General features: G+C 30.0%; 1 protein-coding gene across 6 annotated transcripts in view; it reads left to right on the forward strand.

Annotated features, from left to right (window-relative positions):
• LOC143225072 (2-hydroxyacyl-CoA lyase 2-like) overlaps nt 1-15972 on the forward strand; it is a 109990-nt gene that overhangs the window by 33395 nt on the left and 60623 nt on the right. For 5 of the 6 annotated variants that reach the window (XM_076453787.1, XM_076453793.1, XM_076453802.1 and 2 more), the window contains 2 exons: nt 12792-12883; nt 15830-15968. In XM_076453787.1, the coding sequence (XP_076309902.1) occupies nt 12792-12883; nt 15830-15968 (231 nt within the window). Of the gene's footprint in view, nt 1-9809; nt 9835-12791; nt 12884-15829; nt 15969-15972 lie in introns of those variants that run through there. The other variant, XM_076453830.1, reaches the window with a different exon arrangement.

The following is a 15972-nucleotide window of genomic DNA, read 5'->3' on the forward strand; positions in this document are numbered from 1 at the left end:
ATTATCATGAATTTATTATAATTAAACCCCATATGCTTTTTCTTGCCAAACTCATTAAATTATCTAAATCCTTCTGTAAAGCAGCAGCAATCCTCTTTACAGCTAGCACCATCCTAAATCTTAATATCAGCAAATTTAAGTAATTTATTGACTATTTCTTCATCTATGTCATCAATGTCAATTTAAAAGAGCAAAGGTCTTCACACGTAGGTAATCCCACCTGTAACATTAGTCCACTTTGACTGAACTCCTTTTGTAACAACACTCAGCGTACTTATCCCCACAACTATGGATATAATTCATACAAGTCTTTTATGTGACACATTGTTGAATGCTTTTTGAAAATACATATATACCAAATTTACACTCTTACTTTCAACTACATAAGCAGTGTGGATCTTGTTAAATTACTTTGCAATGCATCTTTTAACAGACTTTCCAAAACTTTTCCCACCTGTAACTTGTGTAAGATGAATGGATCTGTAACCATGAGAACAATTTTTATTACCACACTTGAAAAAAAGGAGTTACATTAGCTAACCTCCAGTCCTCTGGAACCTGCTTACTATTCAAGGACTGACAAAAAATAGTATTAAGTGGCTCACATATCTAATCTTTAACTTCCTTCAAAAACCTTAAGGAAATATGTAGCCAAAAGAGCCTTATCATTCTTTAAAATTACCAGTTTTTTAAGATTAGCTCAAAAATAATTTAATCATCTTATTCTCTCAACTGTTTAAGGTGTAGAATACTGCTTAAACCTTTGTTAGTGAAAACTGAGAAAAAAGCAAAATTTAATCACCCAGCCATCTCATAATCATCACGTACTAGCCTTCCTTTATCATTCTTCAAAGGTTCTACCCCATGTTATTTTTGTTTACCCTTATTACAATATTTAAAAAAAATTCTAATTGTTAATGTTTGTATTTTTAGCCAGCCTTTACTCATACATTCTTTTTGATGTCCTAATTTCCTGTTTCACCAGTTTACTTGATATTATCTTCAAAACTAAAACAAGAATTATATAACCTCCGAAGTAGCATAGGCCTGGAATTGAAACATCACCACAAGCTTTTGGTCTGGGTTTTGTCCATTTTCAGATAGGAATGGCTAATAAGCCCAATTCTTGCATGAAATCTTGTGCACTGTTCATAGAATAATTCTGGGTTTGAGGCAAGTGCCTATGGATTTTGATGAGAATTGCAGAGACACTGCTTAGTTTCTACATTCCTGATTATTAAAGATTTAATAATTTAATCTTACTTAAAAGGTTTAGTAATTTAATCTTACTTAAAGATTTAATAAAAACAAACAAAACTGTATTGGTTTTGCATATTTGTTCCTTTTTAAGTCTATTGATAAATAGACTTTCTTTATTTGTGATTCTTACTTACTTTTTCAAGAAACTTAAATTGTTCTGTACTTGTAGGTTCATTACACTAATTTATTTTATTTTTTTAATCCTTCAAAATATTGTGGATCTTAATTTTGCAAGTTATTTTTTGCAAACTGTTAACCACCAAGTAATGGATTCAGTATAATCTAAAGAACATTTGGGACATTTATATTTATATGCAATAATGGAAGTTTTAAAGCTAAGCATTGACATTTATACTGCATATAGTCTTTTAAACACATTTCATTTCAACCCAAAGGCATATACAGTGATGTAATTTTAGTAACTGGTTTGAAATCAAGTTATTCTCTCTACCTGCATATGGTAAGACTAAAGAAATATTTTGTTTAACAACTTTCCAATAAAGTTTTGCAGATAGATAAATACTCTTAAATCGTATGACTCATCATACCTATTTTCTATCTTTTCATGAAAAAACAACACATGCTTTATAGATAATTTATATGCCTGAACCAAAATGCTTACATGTTTTAAAAATACAATGATATAAAATTAAAAGTTGAAATATAAACCAGTGAGAATCTTTATATGAAAAATTTCACATTGAAACTTACCATTTTTGTTATGAATGAAGAGACTTAAAAATAGAAATAGATGTTGTTGTTTTTATTCAGGAGTGAACTTAATATTAAGATGTCTACTGTTAAGATAGTTTAAAAATCTTCAAATGTTGAGCTTCTATGGATATAGTGGTTTAAACTGAGAAGGAAGTTCTTCAACCTAACATTTTCAGCAGTGATATTTGAACAAATTAACAGGAAATGAGGCTAGTATGGGTCCAACAGAAGCAACATCAACTTGATCATACATATCATTGTCAAATGAAAATGTGATTATTTGGTGGCAAAATTTATGAAACACATGGTTAGGAAATCTCATTTTGATAGAAAAATGTAGTATAAAAACGTATGGTCTCATGTTACAGCATGTTAGTATAAAGGGACTATATATAAAAACTAACATGATATACTGTTTATATCTTTAAAGGGAGTAAATCTGTCTTTGATAGTACAATAATTTCTAATTAGTGGTTCTAACAATCAGAAAGACTATTAGTTCATTATCACCTGCATCAATGACAATAGTAGCCATTGGTCTAGCAGCACAACCAATTTTATGAACTTGAGGAACTCTATATGTGATACCAGAAGGAAAAACAGTTGGTTTATATTTTATGATTATTATTTCCAGTTAATCAGTTTTCTATTTTAATTTTAGTAAACACTTTTGTAATTTATTTTCTAGTTTTAGATGGATCTTTATCTAATTTCAAAAAATTTAGTTCTCTTACTAAAGATTTATGCAACTTTATTAATGCAGTCAGTTTTATTTATAATAATGACAATATTTTCTTTTATCTGGTTTTATAATAATTATACCTTCATTTTTATTAACTTTTTTATGGCCTGAAAGTCATCCTTGCATCATCATACTATCATGGAACTCTTGCTTACATGACACTGGAAAAACTTTATTATTTGTTGTGCAAACTCCAACTTCATGAAATTTTTATCCTGTGTACATGTAGATTGGCATTAGGTGTCATAATTTTCCCATTTCACTTCTGTTTCCCATTATGGATATCTTAATTTTTCTCCATTCTCAGGGTGCAGATATGAAGTCATGAATGTGTCACATGCAGATCTGATGCACTAGTAACATCTATATAAATATAATAGTACTGTCTGTTGTATGTCCATGTAAATACTTTGCAGGGTATGGATATATTAGTGTTTTTGTAGTGTTTCTTTTACCACCACTTTGCCCCTGTTGATGAATCTTCATTAAATTTAGCATGAAGGTAAGGTTTGTTGGGTCCATGAGGAGATACATGCAAGTTTATGGTTTCATATTTTGTGTTTTGCTGTTTTTATGGGCATTTTAGAGTGTTTTTTAAATTATATATAAAGGAAGCAACTTTTCATGTCCTAAGATAACCTGTCATTAATCATTAATTTACATAACTTCTGTCTAGGGTATGAGTACCCTAGCTAGTATTAATTAATTTTCTTCTGAGAACTGTAATCGTGAAAAGATGTTATTATGCTTTTAAGAAATTCATTACTTTGCCATCAGATTGTTTAGGCAATTGCTGCAAAAACTGTTTAAAATTCATTATTTATTTCTCATATTTAAGCCTTTTTGGTGGAATGGAAAATTTTTAAACCACTGACCCAGTTGCATTTTTATGCATCATTAAGTAATAATTAGAATATTAAAGATTATTTGGTGATCTCTAAAAATCACTTTGTTAAAATTTGTAAATTTTTTTCTTTTCTAGCTGGTTATTTCTAAGTCTTAAATTACTTTTATTATTTTGTGTATATATCCAATTGAACAAATTTAATTTGCTAACTTGTTTTTTATTAATAGTGAGAAGTTTCTGTTAATTTTTATTTGATTACTTTGTTTTTAGTTGTTTAGTTTAAAACACAATAAATATTTCTTAAATTGTAAATACTGTATTGAATAATGAAACTGAGAAATAGATATTTTGAAATTAACAAACTTTTATGTTATATTGTTTTGGAATGTCCAAGTCAAATATATTTTTATAATAATAAGTACATAACTTTTTCTTTTGAACAATAATAAAATGAGACAGTTGTGTGTGTATATATTAACAGTTACAGTAGCAATAGATTTGTATTTCAGAAATCCAAGACTCACTCTAAGTTTTAATAACACTATGTAACAATATTTTTACTTTTCTTGTTCCTGGGCAGAAAGTGTTTATTTCCCAATTGTTTATGCTAAAAGTAAATGGAACAGACCTATTTTTCTCTTCAAACCTTGCTTTTGTGACCTAGGTAGGTTCAGTGCTGAGTAGCTGATAGAGAATTTTCTCAAACTTGCAGGAATTTTTAAGAACTTTCTAGAATGTTGTAGAACTTATGAGAATTTTCAAGGACATTTCAGAATTTTTTAGAACTTTCCATAGTTATATACATATATACAGGGGCTCACCACTTAAATTTAGTTCTAGCTGATTAAGTGAACACAAAGACATATTTGATTTTATCAGAGATGGCATCAAGAAGCTGCAATCATTCTCCAGAAGCATTCTGCAATGTATGTAGCCAATTTATCAAGACAAGAGCAAAAATGTACTCTGTGAGATCATTTGCTAAAATGTGTGAAGCGTACAAGGCATATTTTGGCATGCCTGTCAGGGATCTGGGAATCTCATTTTACCTGCGAACACTGCAAACATACTCTAAAATGTAAGGTGGACAATTTTTGCTTGCTTGAATAGTAAGATTTTATATTATAAAAATTTGATCTTTTAAAATTCGGTGCACCTCAAAGAGGAATACAACAGCATCAAGACCTTGTTAGAAGCCTTGAAGTATGACGAGTATGGCTGGGAGGTTATCAGAGACTTCAAAATGGTGGCATTCCTTATGGGTCTCCAAGGAGACTTCACCAAGTTTCCCTGTTATCTTTGCCTTTGGGACAGCAGGGACACTGCAGTGCATTATAACAGGAGGCACTGGCCACAACAGACCTAATTCTCTGTGGGGAGACACAGTGTCAAGTGTGAGCCACTAGTGGATCTCCAGAAGGTGGTGTTCTAACCATTGCACATAAAATTGGGTCTTATGAAACAATTTGTCACAGCTCTTGATAAGGAGTCTGCTGTCTTCAAGTACCTGCGAGACTTTGTTGGACCACAAATAAAGAAGATTCTGGAGTGCATAGAATTCCCCAAGAAGCTAAGTAGGAAGGAAAAAAAAGCTTGGGGCAGCTTTGTTGCAGTGGTTTGGGGCTTATTGGGCAATCACAAGGCCAAAAATTTGTGGAAACTGGTTGAGGGTCTGGTGAAGAACTACAGCAAAATGGGCTGCAGGATGTCCCTGAAAGTCATTATCTTTGACATTCATCTTGATAAATTCAAGAACATGGGAGCATACTCAGAGGAGCAAGGTGAGCACTTCTATCAAGATATACTGGACTTTGAACACAGTTATCAGGGAGCATATAACGAAAACATGATGGAAGACTATATTTGTGGACTGATACGTGAAAGTGATTTACATTACAGTTGCAAATCTCGAAAAGCTACTCACTTCAAAACATTTTTGCTTATTTTTGTATAACTTTAGTATAAATACATGTAAATCTTGGTTCATATGTTTCATTCAGACCTTATGTAAATGAAAATGTCAAATTTTCCTGCTTTTACATAAAAAATAGGATAACATCTAAATTTCATTATCCAAGTTACTGAAGCAAAGTTTGAAGGGAATAATGGCCATTTGCTGTACTTTTACAACATAAGCAATTAAATAACACATACTATCCAGGAACAAAATGTGTTACATAATCTAATAAAATACAACATATTAAAGGATAAAGGCCAATAAGTTTACAAAATTTAGAAATTTTATTTCAGTGTAGACTCCAACTGGTCCATTTCACTAATATAAAGTCATAAGAAGTACAAAATATGGGAAAACTAAACCATAAAGCAACTAATAGAATTTAAATAATGCACATGGATTATACGATACAAACCTAGTTGCTTGAAGGTAGCTTTTCTTGGCATATTTTATGAAGAGAAAAGAGAAAGAAAAAAAAAAAAAAAAACTGAAGATACCAACTATACAGTTGAAGTTCTTCACAAAATGTTTGATACAAAATAAATTATTACATCTAACATACAAATGAGTGATGAAAGTGAGCCTGCATGATATGTGAGAAAGAATTTTAGTGCTGGTATAGTGTACTTTCAAATAATTTTTTTCAAATTTATTGTATGTTTTCATTTATCATAATGATCTTATTGATGTCATATTGTGTTATTGTTACTCCATAATTGTTCCAAATTCATTGTTGAAGTAGAAAGGTCTACCTTCTGAATATATTGAGATTCATTAGACATTTTGTTACTTTTTGTTTTACCTAATTTTTGATTCTTTCTAATGTGTGATTTTTTTAGCAACTGATTGTTTCAGATATCATTCATTGAAAAGTTATCACTTTGAAGTTATACAAATGAAACACATTTTAGGTTAAAATTCAAGAATTAAAGGTATTTAAATGAATACACACATATTAACCAAAACTATATGCATGTTTTTTAGAAAACTATCAGACAATCTAACATGAATAGTGAATTAAAATTTAAGTTCACAAAATTTTTGTGGTATTAATATTTTGTTAAAAATAATAATTTGTCATTGAGAAATTTTTCAGGTAAAAGAAACATGCATTTAGGATCAAGTTATGATCAAGTCATATTACTGTGTCAAAAGTTGTATATTCACAATAACATGTCAGTTGCATTGACAGTACTGAAGATTCACTATCAAGGTTTATATGGTTGTTATTGAAAAGTATGTAAGTTTTAAATTCCATTATTTTAAACCCATCAGACTTAGTGAATTACATTCAGTTTGAGGAATTATCATCACTTCCACTTCATAAGGTATATTGTTTTCAAGGTAATCATTCAAATTCATAATGGAAAAACAACAACAATACTATTTGTAGGTTTTACAGTTTAAAGTACCTGTCCATGGTGAAGAAGATACAGTGGTAGTTTTGAGAAACACCCTTGGGAAATTATTTTTCATGTTAAAAAGTATTACTGAAAGTGAACAGTTATGTTTACTGGAAAGAATAGAATTTTGTTAACAATGTCTTGCCTTTTGTTTGCAGATTAATCAAATTGTTGTTACAATTTTTCAGTATCATTGAAGTTTCTAAAGCAAAATCTTAAGTAATCTGTACAGATGTGGCACGTGAGACATGTAAATTAGATGTGCTAAACCCAAAACATTTTAGATATATCACCAATGCATTAATATTAACATTGTAAGAATCAGGTTTGTTTGTTTTGAATTTCACGCAAAGATACACAAGGGCTATTTGCGCTAGCCGTCCCTAATTTAGGGGTGTAAGACTAGAGGGAAGGCAGCTAGTCATCACCACCCACTGCCAACTCTTGGGCTACTCTTTTACCAATGAATAGTGGGATTGACCATCACATTATAACGCCCCCACGGCTGAAAGGGTGAGCATGTTTGGTGCTACCGGAATTTGAACCCGAAGCCCTTGGATGATGAGTCGAATGCCTTAACACACTTGGCCATGCTGGCCTGAAATGTCCAAAGAATCAGGTTGGAGGTTCTCTTGGATTATGTACTCCATAAGGTCAATGATATGTTAATTCAGGGTTTGATTCCATGTAGTGGATAAAGCACATTATAGTCTGATGTATGGATATGCATTGAATAAAATAAACAATTGGTTTATATTAATATAACTCATGCTACAACTGCTCTTATTCTTTTATTTACTTTCTTTTATGCATACAATTACAATAAAGAGTTGTAAAAGAGTTGTATTTTTCTATTTCATTTGGTAAAATGAAAGCCAACTCATGGAAATCTGTATTAATTAGATTTTACAGGTCAAACTTGCAGGCACATTGTACTGTTTTCAAGGGAATGCATTTTAAAAATCTGTGGATTCTCATGATCCCATTCCTTTGACCAAACACTGGACATAGAAACTGTTGTAGATTAGTATCACTATGTCAGTATATGATAAAGACAATGGTACTTCTGTTTTGATAGTCACTGTATTGCACTTGTGCTTGCCATTAATGCTATTTTGTGAGCATTTTATACAGTCCTGTCAATATATTATTTAATATCAGAAAGAATTGTATCAATACTTTATTATCATGTTTATTGGAAATGATCTCATATTATATATGATGCTGCAAATTTCCCTTTCAGGACAGCATAGTAACTTTATCTTCCAGTGAACTCAACTGCCCGTGACTAACCCAATGATCATACATGATATAATTCATTATGAACATTTTGTTGAAATTATTTGAATAAAATCAGATGATGCTTTGACAATTTAAAATTGTTTGTTACCTGACACTTTTAAAATGTATTATATGAAAATCTTTAGGTATGTCCTGGTTGTGTAACTTTGTCAAATTATTTTATTTGTTATGGTAATCACTATATATGTTACTTTACAACTCACTATATGTCTACTACAGTATTTAAACTTTTTAAAACTACAATTGAAAAAAAACAAACAAACAAACTTGCAGCCCATCTATTTTTCAAACATGAAGCATTGAGACTGTTGTCTTTCTTAATAATGCTACATTCATTTATATCAATTACCAGAATGTATAATGTTGAGATCTGGCCCATTAAATTAATTACACTTAAATAATTATTCTTGCTTGAGATTTAGATAGTTAGAATATTGAAAAATAATAATCAGAAATATTTATTAGATGGTTATTTTCATGACATTACTTGTTTTAACCATGATTTTCACTAACGAGTTATTTTATGTTACTATCAGATAATAAATGAATTTTGAAATTCTAAAAGCACTTTCAATTACAGAAACATTTTGCAAGCAATATATTTAATGTTTGAATGTTTGCTAAAGTGTGATTTAGAAAGTTCAAGAAAGCTAAGAATTAAGAAGTTTAATCAAAGTTCTGTTTACTTTCACTAAAATAATCCCATCTATAAAATTAATGTTTAGAATGTGCTATCATTGGGTGGTTTATTGTGAATTATTTGTCAAAAATGATCAGTTAATTCACTTTTTCAACAAAGATATGGACTTGGCCTAATTTCATATATAACCTTTTTAAGGACTAATATCAAATAAATGTTTCAATTCCGAGATTAATATTATGTACACCTAACTTGCTTAGTTTAGATTAATAAACTAATTAATTGTTACTATGGGTGGCATATAGAATCACTAATAGATTACACATTGCTCATTAAGTAACTGCTTCACTGATTTTCATATTTATATCATACTTTGTTTTTGTGTATTAGATAAAATTTCTCAATACTTTCATTAGCTGTTTAGATCTTATCATACATCCTCAAGCAAACATGAAAATTGAAACATTAAAAATGCAGCTTGCAAAACTATTATTGTAAAAAAAAAAGTTTAGTCTATCATGTAGTTTTGGTATTTATAAAAATGCTAATTTTGAAAATAAGTGCATGTAATTAACAGTAAATATGATATATGAAAAAAACATACCAATGAATGTAAATACTTAAAAAATCATATGAAATATAGAATTCTTTTGTGTAGAACATTTGCAAACCCAAAATTATTGCATAAATTATGAAATTGAATATCTTCTGTACTTAAATTATTTTCTTACTTTCTCCTCACATGAACTGTAAGAAAACAATTTTGTATAACTATGTCACATTCACTGAAATTATGATAAGAGATATGTAAGTGATTGTTATTAGATATCAAAGTTGCAATCCTATTAAACTCTTAAGTTCTGTATTTCATTAGAAAAAATTCTAGTTTTGATACAAAATATCTATATTGTTTTTTTCCAAAGGAAAATTTACTGTGCAATCAACATTAGGTTTCTTCTATCAGAAAAAGTGAGTAGTAGTGTAGTGATTAGTATAGTATGATGAAACTGTGAGTTTAAGATCCATGGTTTACTTTCTACTGTGCAAAATAATGTTCTGTTTATTAATACCATGGGCTTATTACAAGAGTGATGGTCAAATCTCGCTATTTTATTAGGGTAGCCCAAGAGTTAGAAATGGATGCTGTTAACTAGCTGCTTTCTCTCTATTTCTGTCTATTCATAATTAGGGATAGGCCTTGTGTCTATTTGATTGTAGATGTATGATGAAGCTGATGGTGGAAGTAGGATCAACATTAGAACTTCCACTTTCCAACTTGTCCCCTTTTTCATGGTTGATACTTTGTGCTTTTATATTCTATACTGTAATCACTGTGTTATTGGAAGTATTTTAGTATTTTTTTATGTTTAGTAATTATTAACATATTGATAAGTTTGGAGTACCATAATATATTATGATAATAATCAGTTCTTGTATGTCCTGAAAATGCATGCACACACTACTATCTAAATGTGCTTGTGTGTGTACATCATCTCAATGGATATAAACAAAAGGCAGCTGAAAATATACTTCAGTAGACATTTGGTACAAAAAGCTTATAGAATAAAGTTTAAGTACATTTACTACTGTTGAAACAATATTTAAAGCTTATTGAATTTTTTAAAAAGGTCTGATTTTAGTTTGTAGAAGAACTTAAATTTATTTATTGATAGTATTAAATAAAGTAACGTTTAGCCCTTATTAAACATGAGCAAAAATGTATACAAGTTACAGTGTTAATTTATCTCTCTTATCAGGTATAGGCCATATTTAAAAAGGGCTTAACTAATGTGAAGTACAACACAAGTAGATGTAGGTATAAATTTCAGTGTTTGTGATTATATTTCTTTGATATTACTTTATGAATCCTGTACTTAAAGAATTACTATTGCAGTAGATATATTAATTTGACCAGAAATGTTATGCGAGTCTCTACTAGTAGTCAATGTAATAGTACAATATACATAGTAGCTAGAAATTTGATTTACTTTGTTTAATTCACTAATACACAACAGTGACAAATTAGTGTGTGAATTTTGTGAATTTCATTCAAAATGCATTTATTGGTTTATATTGTGATTTTGACAGCTTTATTCTAGATTTGTTTCTAACCAATTATATTAAAATATTGATTCCTTATGCATATGAGAATCATAAAAATGTAGGAAAATCTTTGTAAAATGTTTGAAAACATTGCGATCATTCTTGGACAAAAGTGGCTTTCTATATACCATCATTGATAATATATATGGCTCTTCAGTAAAGTCAGTAATCTTGAACAGATAAAAATGGAATGTTCCTAAATAATCATTTTCAACAGTATTGACACATACAGCTGAGAAGTTAGCAGTATTTAGTAATAATTTTATTCAGTGACTCTATTAGTCACTTACATTTCTTTAGTCAGTTAATACAGTGTTCACAAACCATGGGACATGCAAGAAAGAAAAAAAGTTGTCAGCAGGTGAGTTGCTTTCCCCATAGTCGGTATTTCAGAAAACTAGAAAAAAGGTTACCATCAGGTGCTGCCAGCCACAGCCTTTGCTTCTAGTTGCAGTTCAAGAATGGAAAAAAATGTTAGTGATAGATAGCCTTATTAGCTTTACCATAACAAAGACATGAAAGGCAAGTTAATGGCAATGAGAATCGAATCTGAGAACCTTGAATCACAAGCTCCTCTCCTACCTCATTGTGAGATAAAACTTAAAAGTAAAGCTGCAGCAACTTATAAGGTTAAAATTAGGCAGAGCACAGACAGTCCATTATGTAGCTTTTAACTTAACAACCTCAAATGATCATAAAATCTATTTTGGTATTACATCATTTTAATGTTACTTGTTTTACTTAAATTTGTCAGTTAATACACTGTTTTTTAATTAAAAATCATAAGTGAACTGTTTAATTGTACAGTAAAACTAACTTTGTGGGTGTACTGTTATTTAACTTGTAGGATTAAATACTGATATATACTGAAAAATATGTTTTCATGTCTTGCACAAACACTTATGGAGAGAAAAAAAAAGAACAGTATCCTTTTGTTGTGGAAATGTTTGTATCTTTCCTAACTGAAACTGGCTGCTGGAGTGAAAGAGAAGGCTTTGTAAACATGTCTATACAGAACAAGAATTGGCTTAGAATGTAATACTGTTCTTTCAAAAGTGATGAGAATTCTAATGTGATATTCAACAGATCTCATATTTTATACATCAGAAACTGTTGCAAGTAATATGAAGGGAAAAGAATCACAACTCTACTAATTTGTAGAACTATTTCTATGATCCTCATGGGCATATCCCACCATATGAAGTATATATAATAAAGTTCAAGCTGATACAAACTCCCATGGAATAGCTAAAGTAGTACATAACTTTATCTAAGCAAAAGAATTGGTGCATGTCTGTGGCCTTTGTACATCTGGTTTACAAAGAGCCATAGCTACTTGCATGAAAATTAAGAAAAATTTATCTTAATATATTTTAGTAAAGATATATTCTACTAGGTATGGAGGAATGAAATTAGCAGTTATTTCAACTGTAATAAACACGATGTGAGATTTGTGTGCCAAATTATTGTCACATAAAAAAATTAAACCATAATCTATGTTAAATCCTCCAGGCTTTGTTGTGGATAGGCTGGAGTCTTTTATAAAAGAAAATACAAAAATGCTAAGTAACTCTACTTGGGTTTTAAAATCAATATCTTTAACCAGTGAATGGTTGAAAATTTACAGTGAAAATTACATCTATTTTTCATTTGTGGTTTAAAAATAAATCAGGATATTCTTGATGTTAACTGAGTTATTAGAGAAAATTTTTGCAGTTATTTTTTCAGAACAAGACCTTTATAACACATACATACATATATAACAAAGCTACTTTTCTTATTTCTTTTTGAATATTTAGCTTTTATTTATTTCAACATTTAAGGTTTGACGAACACTGTGACAGCTGTTAAAAATGCTCAAATGGCTGAATCACCTGTTTTAGTAATAAGTGGAGCATCAGCATCTATTTTAAAGGTAAATAGCATTAATGCTGGTTTTTTTTTGTTATTGATCTTTGATATGCGTGCTTTGAAATAATGTGACAACAGTTCTACTAAATTACTGTAATAATATTTACATAAAGTTGAGACTATCTGGTTTGTTGATAAGCATGGAAATAGTCTTCATAACATATTAGTTAATCCTTTACATTGCTTTTATAATAATAGACCATTCATATATGTACTTTTAGCCATGCAGACCTTTTGTAAACATTACTTTGTGTTTTGAATTCCATGAAAAAACTCAAAAATTAAACACAGTTTGGATTGCATAATGACCTAAAATTAATAGAAAAATTCACTACTTCCATTATCAACTCACTCTTTTTGCAATAGGAGTTTGTATATACTTAACAATTTTAATTTATAAACCAGTTAAATTCTGTATTTACAGTTTTATATGTATATTTGTATATCATTTTAATGTTAATATTAATTCTATTTGTCTTTCAAATGGATTAATATGCAGTATTCTGCTGTTGGATTAATCTTAAACATGCATCAAGTCATAGGTAATTTTTTATCATGTTTTATAGTATTAACATCATTACCAAAAGTATTTTTACAATGAAAGGACAAATTTAACAACATTTTAGCAATATATTTTGTAAATTTAATGTTTAATAAACAGTTGTATGTTAGGATCATGACTTATATGGGCATTACATATAGCACTAAAATATATTCTGGAAAGTATTCATATTGTTTTTCCTTTTTGTGTCTTAATGCAACATACATATGAGTGTTTGTTTGAATACCTAGCCTTTTTTTGTCACTTTGTGATAAAGTTGCATTTAAGTAAAACATACTTTGATGAATTAATGTATAATTGTGGTTAAAAAAACAATGCACTATGCATATATCTTTAGCATTTTTAAAATATAAGCATTATAATATCCTTTATAACCCATAAAATGAAAAAAACAAATTGTTTTTTAAGTACTGTGTTACTACAGGTTACACCAAACACACAGTCTCCTGATATGTAGAACATCTAATCATTCAAGGATTGGATCTGAGTAAAACATTGTTAGGATCATTTATTATCCTTTCAATCCTGATTAAATAAATCAGAACTAGTCTGATTTTCAAAATAGGGTTTTTTTTGTGGCAACCCATTGCACTGACTTATGCTGTAGCATTCCTCTGGAGTCCTATGGCATTTGACCATGGAGGTTTCCTTCTGAGTGTGACCACTTTAACTCAATTTAGAATAGAGCGGTAGTGTTCTATCAGTGTAGATGGTGAGTACTTTCGTCCTACTGCATACTGAATAAAAAATTCCCAGTATTGCCTAGTTCTGAAATGGACAAATCCATCATATGCAGTTTACCTCTCAAGCTTGCTTTCATCCATTCCACCACTGCCTGGATATTGGTTTAGGACCAACCAACATAAGTTATCAAATGTGTGTTTTGTAGAGCCCTCTTCTGCTAACATGGAGTGGAAGAAAAATTCCTAACACTACCAGGTTTTGGAATGGAGTTGTCCCACCATGTTTGCATTTTTCCTCCTTACCATCGTCCAGATGTTAGATTCTTGGGAAGTTTGGTATTGAATGTATACTGCTTTGCACATGTGCCCTTCCTTGGATGTCAGAACAGAAGTTTATTTTCCTTTTTGATCCTAAGGCTTGAGGCGAAGATGGTTGGGACCCTCGTCCTACTGCAGACTAGAAGAAGAAAAATACCCCATGGCATATTTGTTTGGACTGGAGTTGATCCATTGAATATGGTTAGACTTATCCTACCACCCTATTTTCTGACACATTCACTTACAGATTTGGCATGCATCTTTCCACCCAACTCAGAGATGCACTGGAAGTTAACATTTTCCTATGCTAAAAATATATTTTTCATAGATACTTACCTCTCTTCACACTTTGTACTTGTCCTTCCCGCTCCTGATGTGTTATTTTGAGTAATCTTAAAGTGATGAAAATACTCTACACTATAGAGGGAATCAGCTGCTCTCTTAGGGTGTCTCACATTCCTACTGATATAGGGTTGTTGTTTGCTTATTTGCATGCTGCAGTGCAGCTATAGCATGTGCAAACATGTGAAGTAGGTGGGAGTATTAAGGCTAGTGGCAAATAAAAATTGCACATATAGAGGACCAATACAGGCCGAGTATACCTAATACTGTTACTGTACAATGGAAGACAAATACTTAATGGCATCTTACCACCATCCATAGACTGTAAAGGTAATCAAAAATGCAAAATGACAGTTACAAAGTCTTATTTATGTTTAGTTATAAAATTTATGATTTTATTACAATTTAATTTATTATAGCAAAAGATCTATGTGCATATGTATACATGTTTATAAAATTTGAGTTCTTGAGCTAATTTTTCAATTCTCATTTTCATTAGTGTTTTTAATAAAATTTTATGTAAGTTAAAATTTTAAGGGTTTCTTTAATTTATGTTTCAAAGTTATAAATATTTTCTAGGAATTTTTATGATAATCCTATTTTACAAGATTTCATTTTGGATTACTGTTTACTAAAATTACTGTTCTCATTTCGTTTGTTAAATTTCATGAATTTTTGCAATCTAGTACTATTTCCTTTCTTTATGGGAAAATTATTAAATTGATTAGCAAAATGAAGGGTTTTATTAACAAAATGCAAATTTATCTTTAAATTCTAACTCACTTTAAATTAAAAATAATTTTTGTGATGATTATAAACTGATATTCTTTTTTTTTTCATTTTGTAATTTTATCATGGGTGGCTAGTGTGGTCAGTATTAAAGATTGGAATTGGATGGAAAACTTCACTATAAAAGTTTAGCAAACAAGTTTTATTTCATAGATTCATTTAGATTGACTTTAATATCAATGTGAAATAGAAAGAATGTTCTCAGGCTTTGTTGCCCCAGTCTACATAATTTTGTTGCTTTTTTTTTTTTTTTAAGGGGCGTGGTGCTTTGCAAGATATAGACCAGATGTCTCTCATGAAGACTCTTTGCAAATTTACAAAATCTGTAACAACAGTTAGAGACATAATACCCACTCTGAAAAAAGCCATAAAAGTTGCACAATCAGGAACTCCAGGTAG

The sequence above is a fragment of the Tachypleus tridentatus genome, chromosome 1, assembly GCF_004210375.1.
Source record: "Tachypleus tridentatus isolate NWPU-2018 chromosome 1, ASM421037v1, whole genome shotgun sequence".
Classification (NCBI taxonomy): Eukaryota; Metazoa; Arthropoda; class Merostomata; order Xiphosura; family Limulidae; genus Tachypleus; species Tachypleus tridentatus.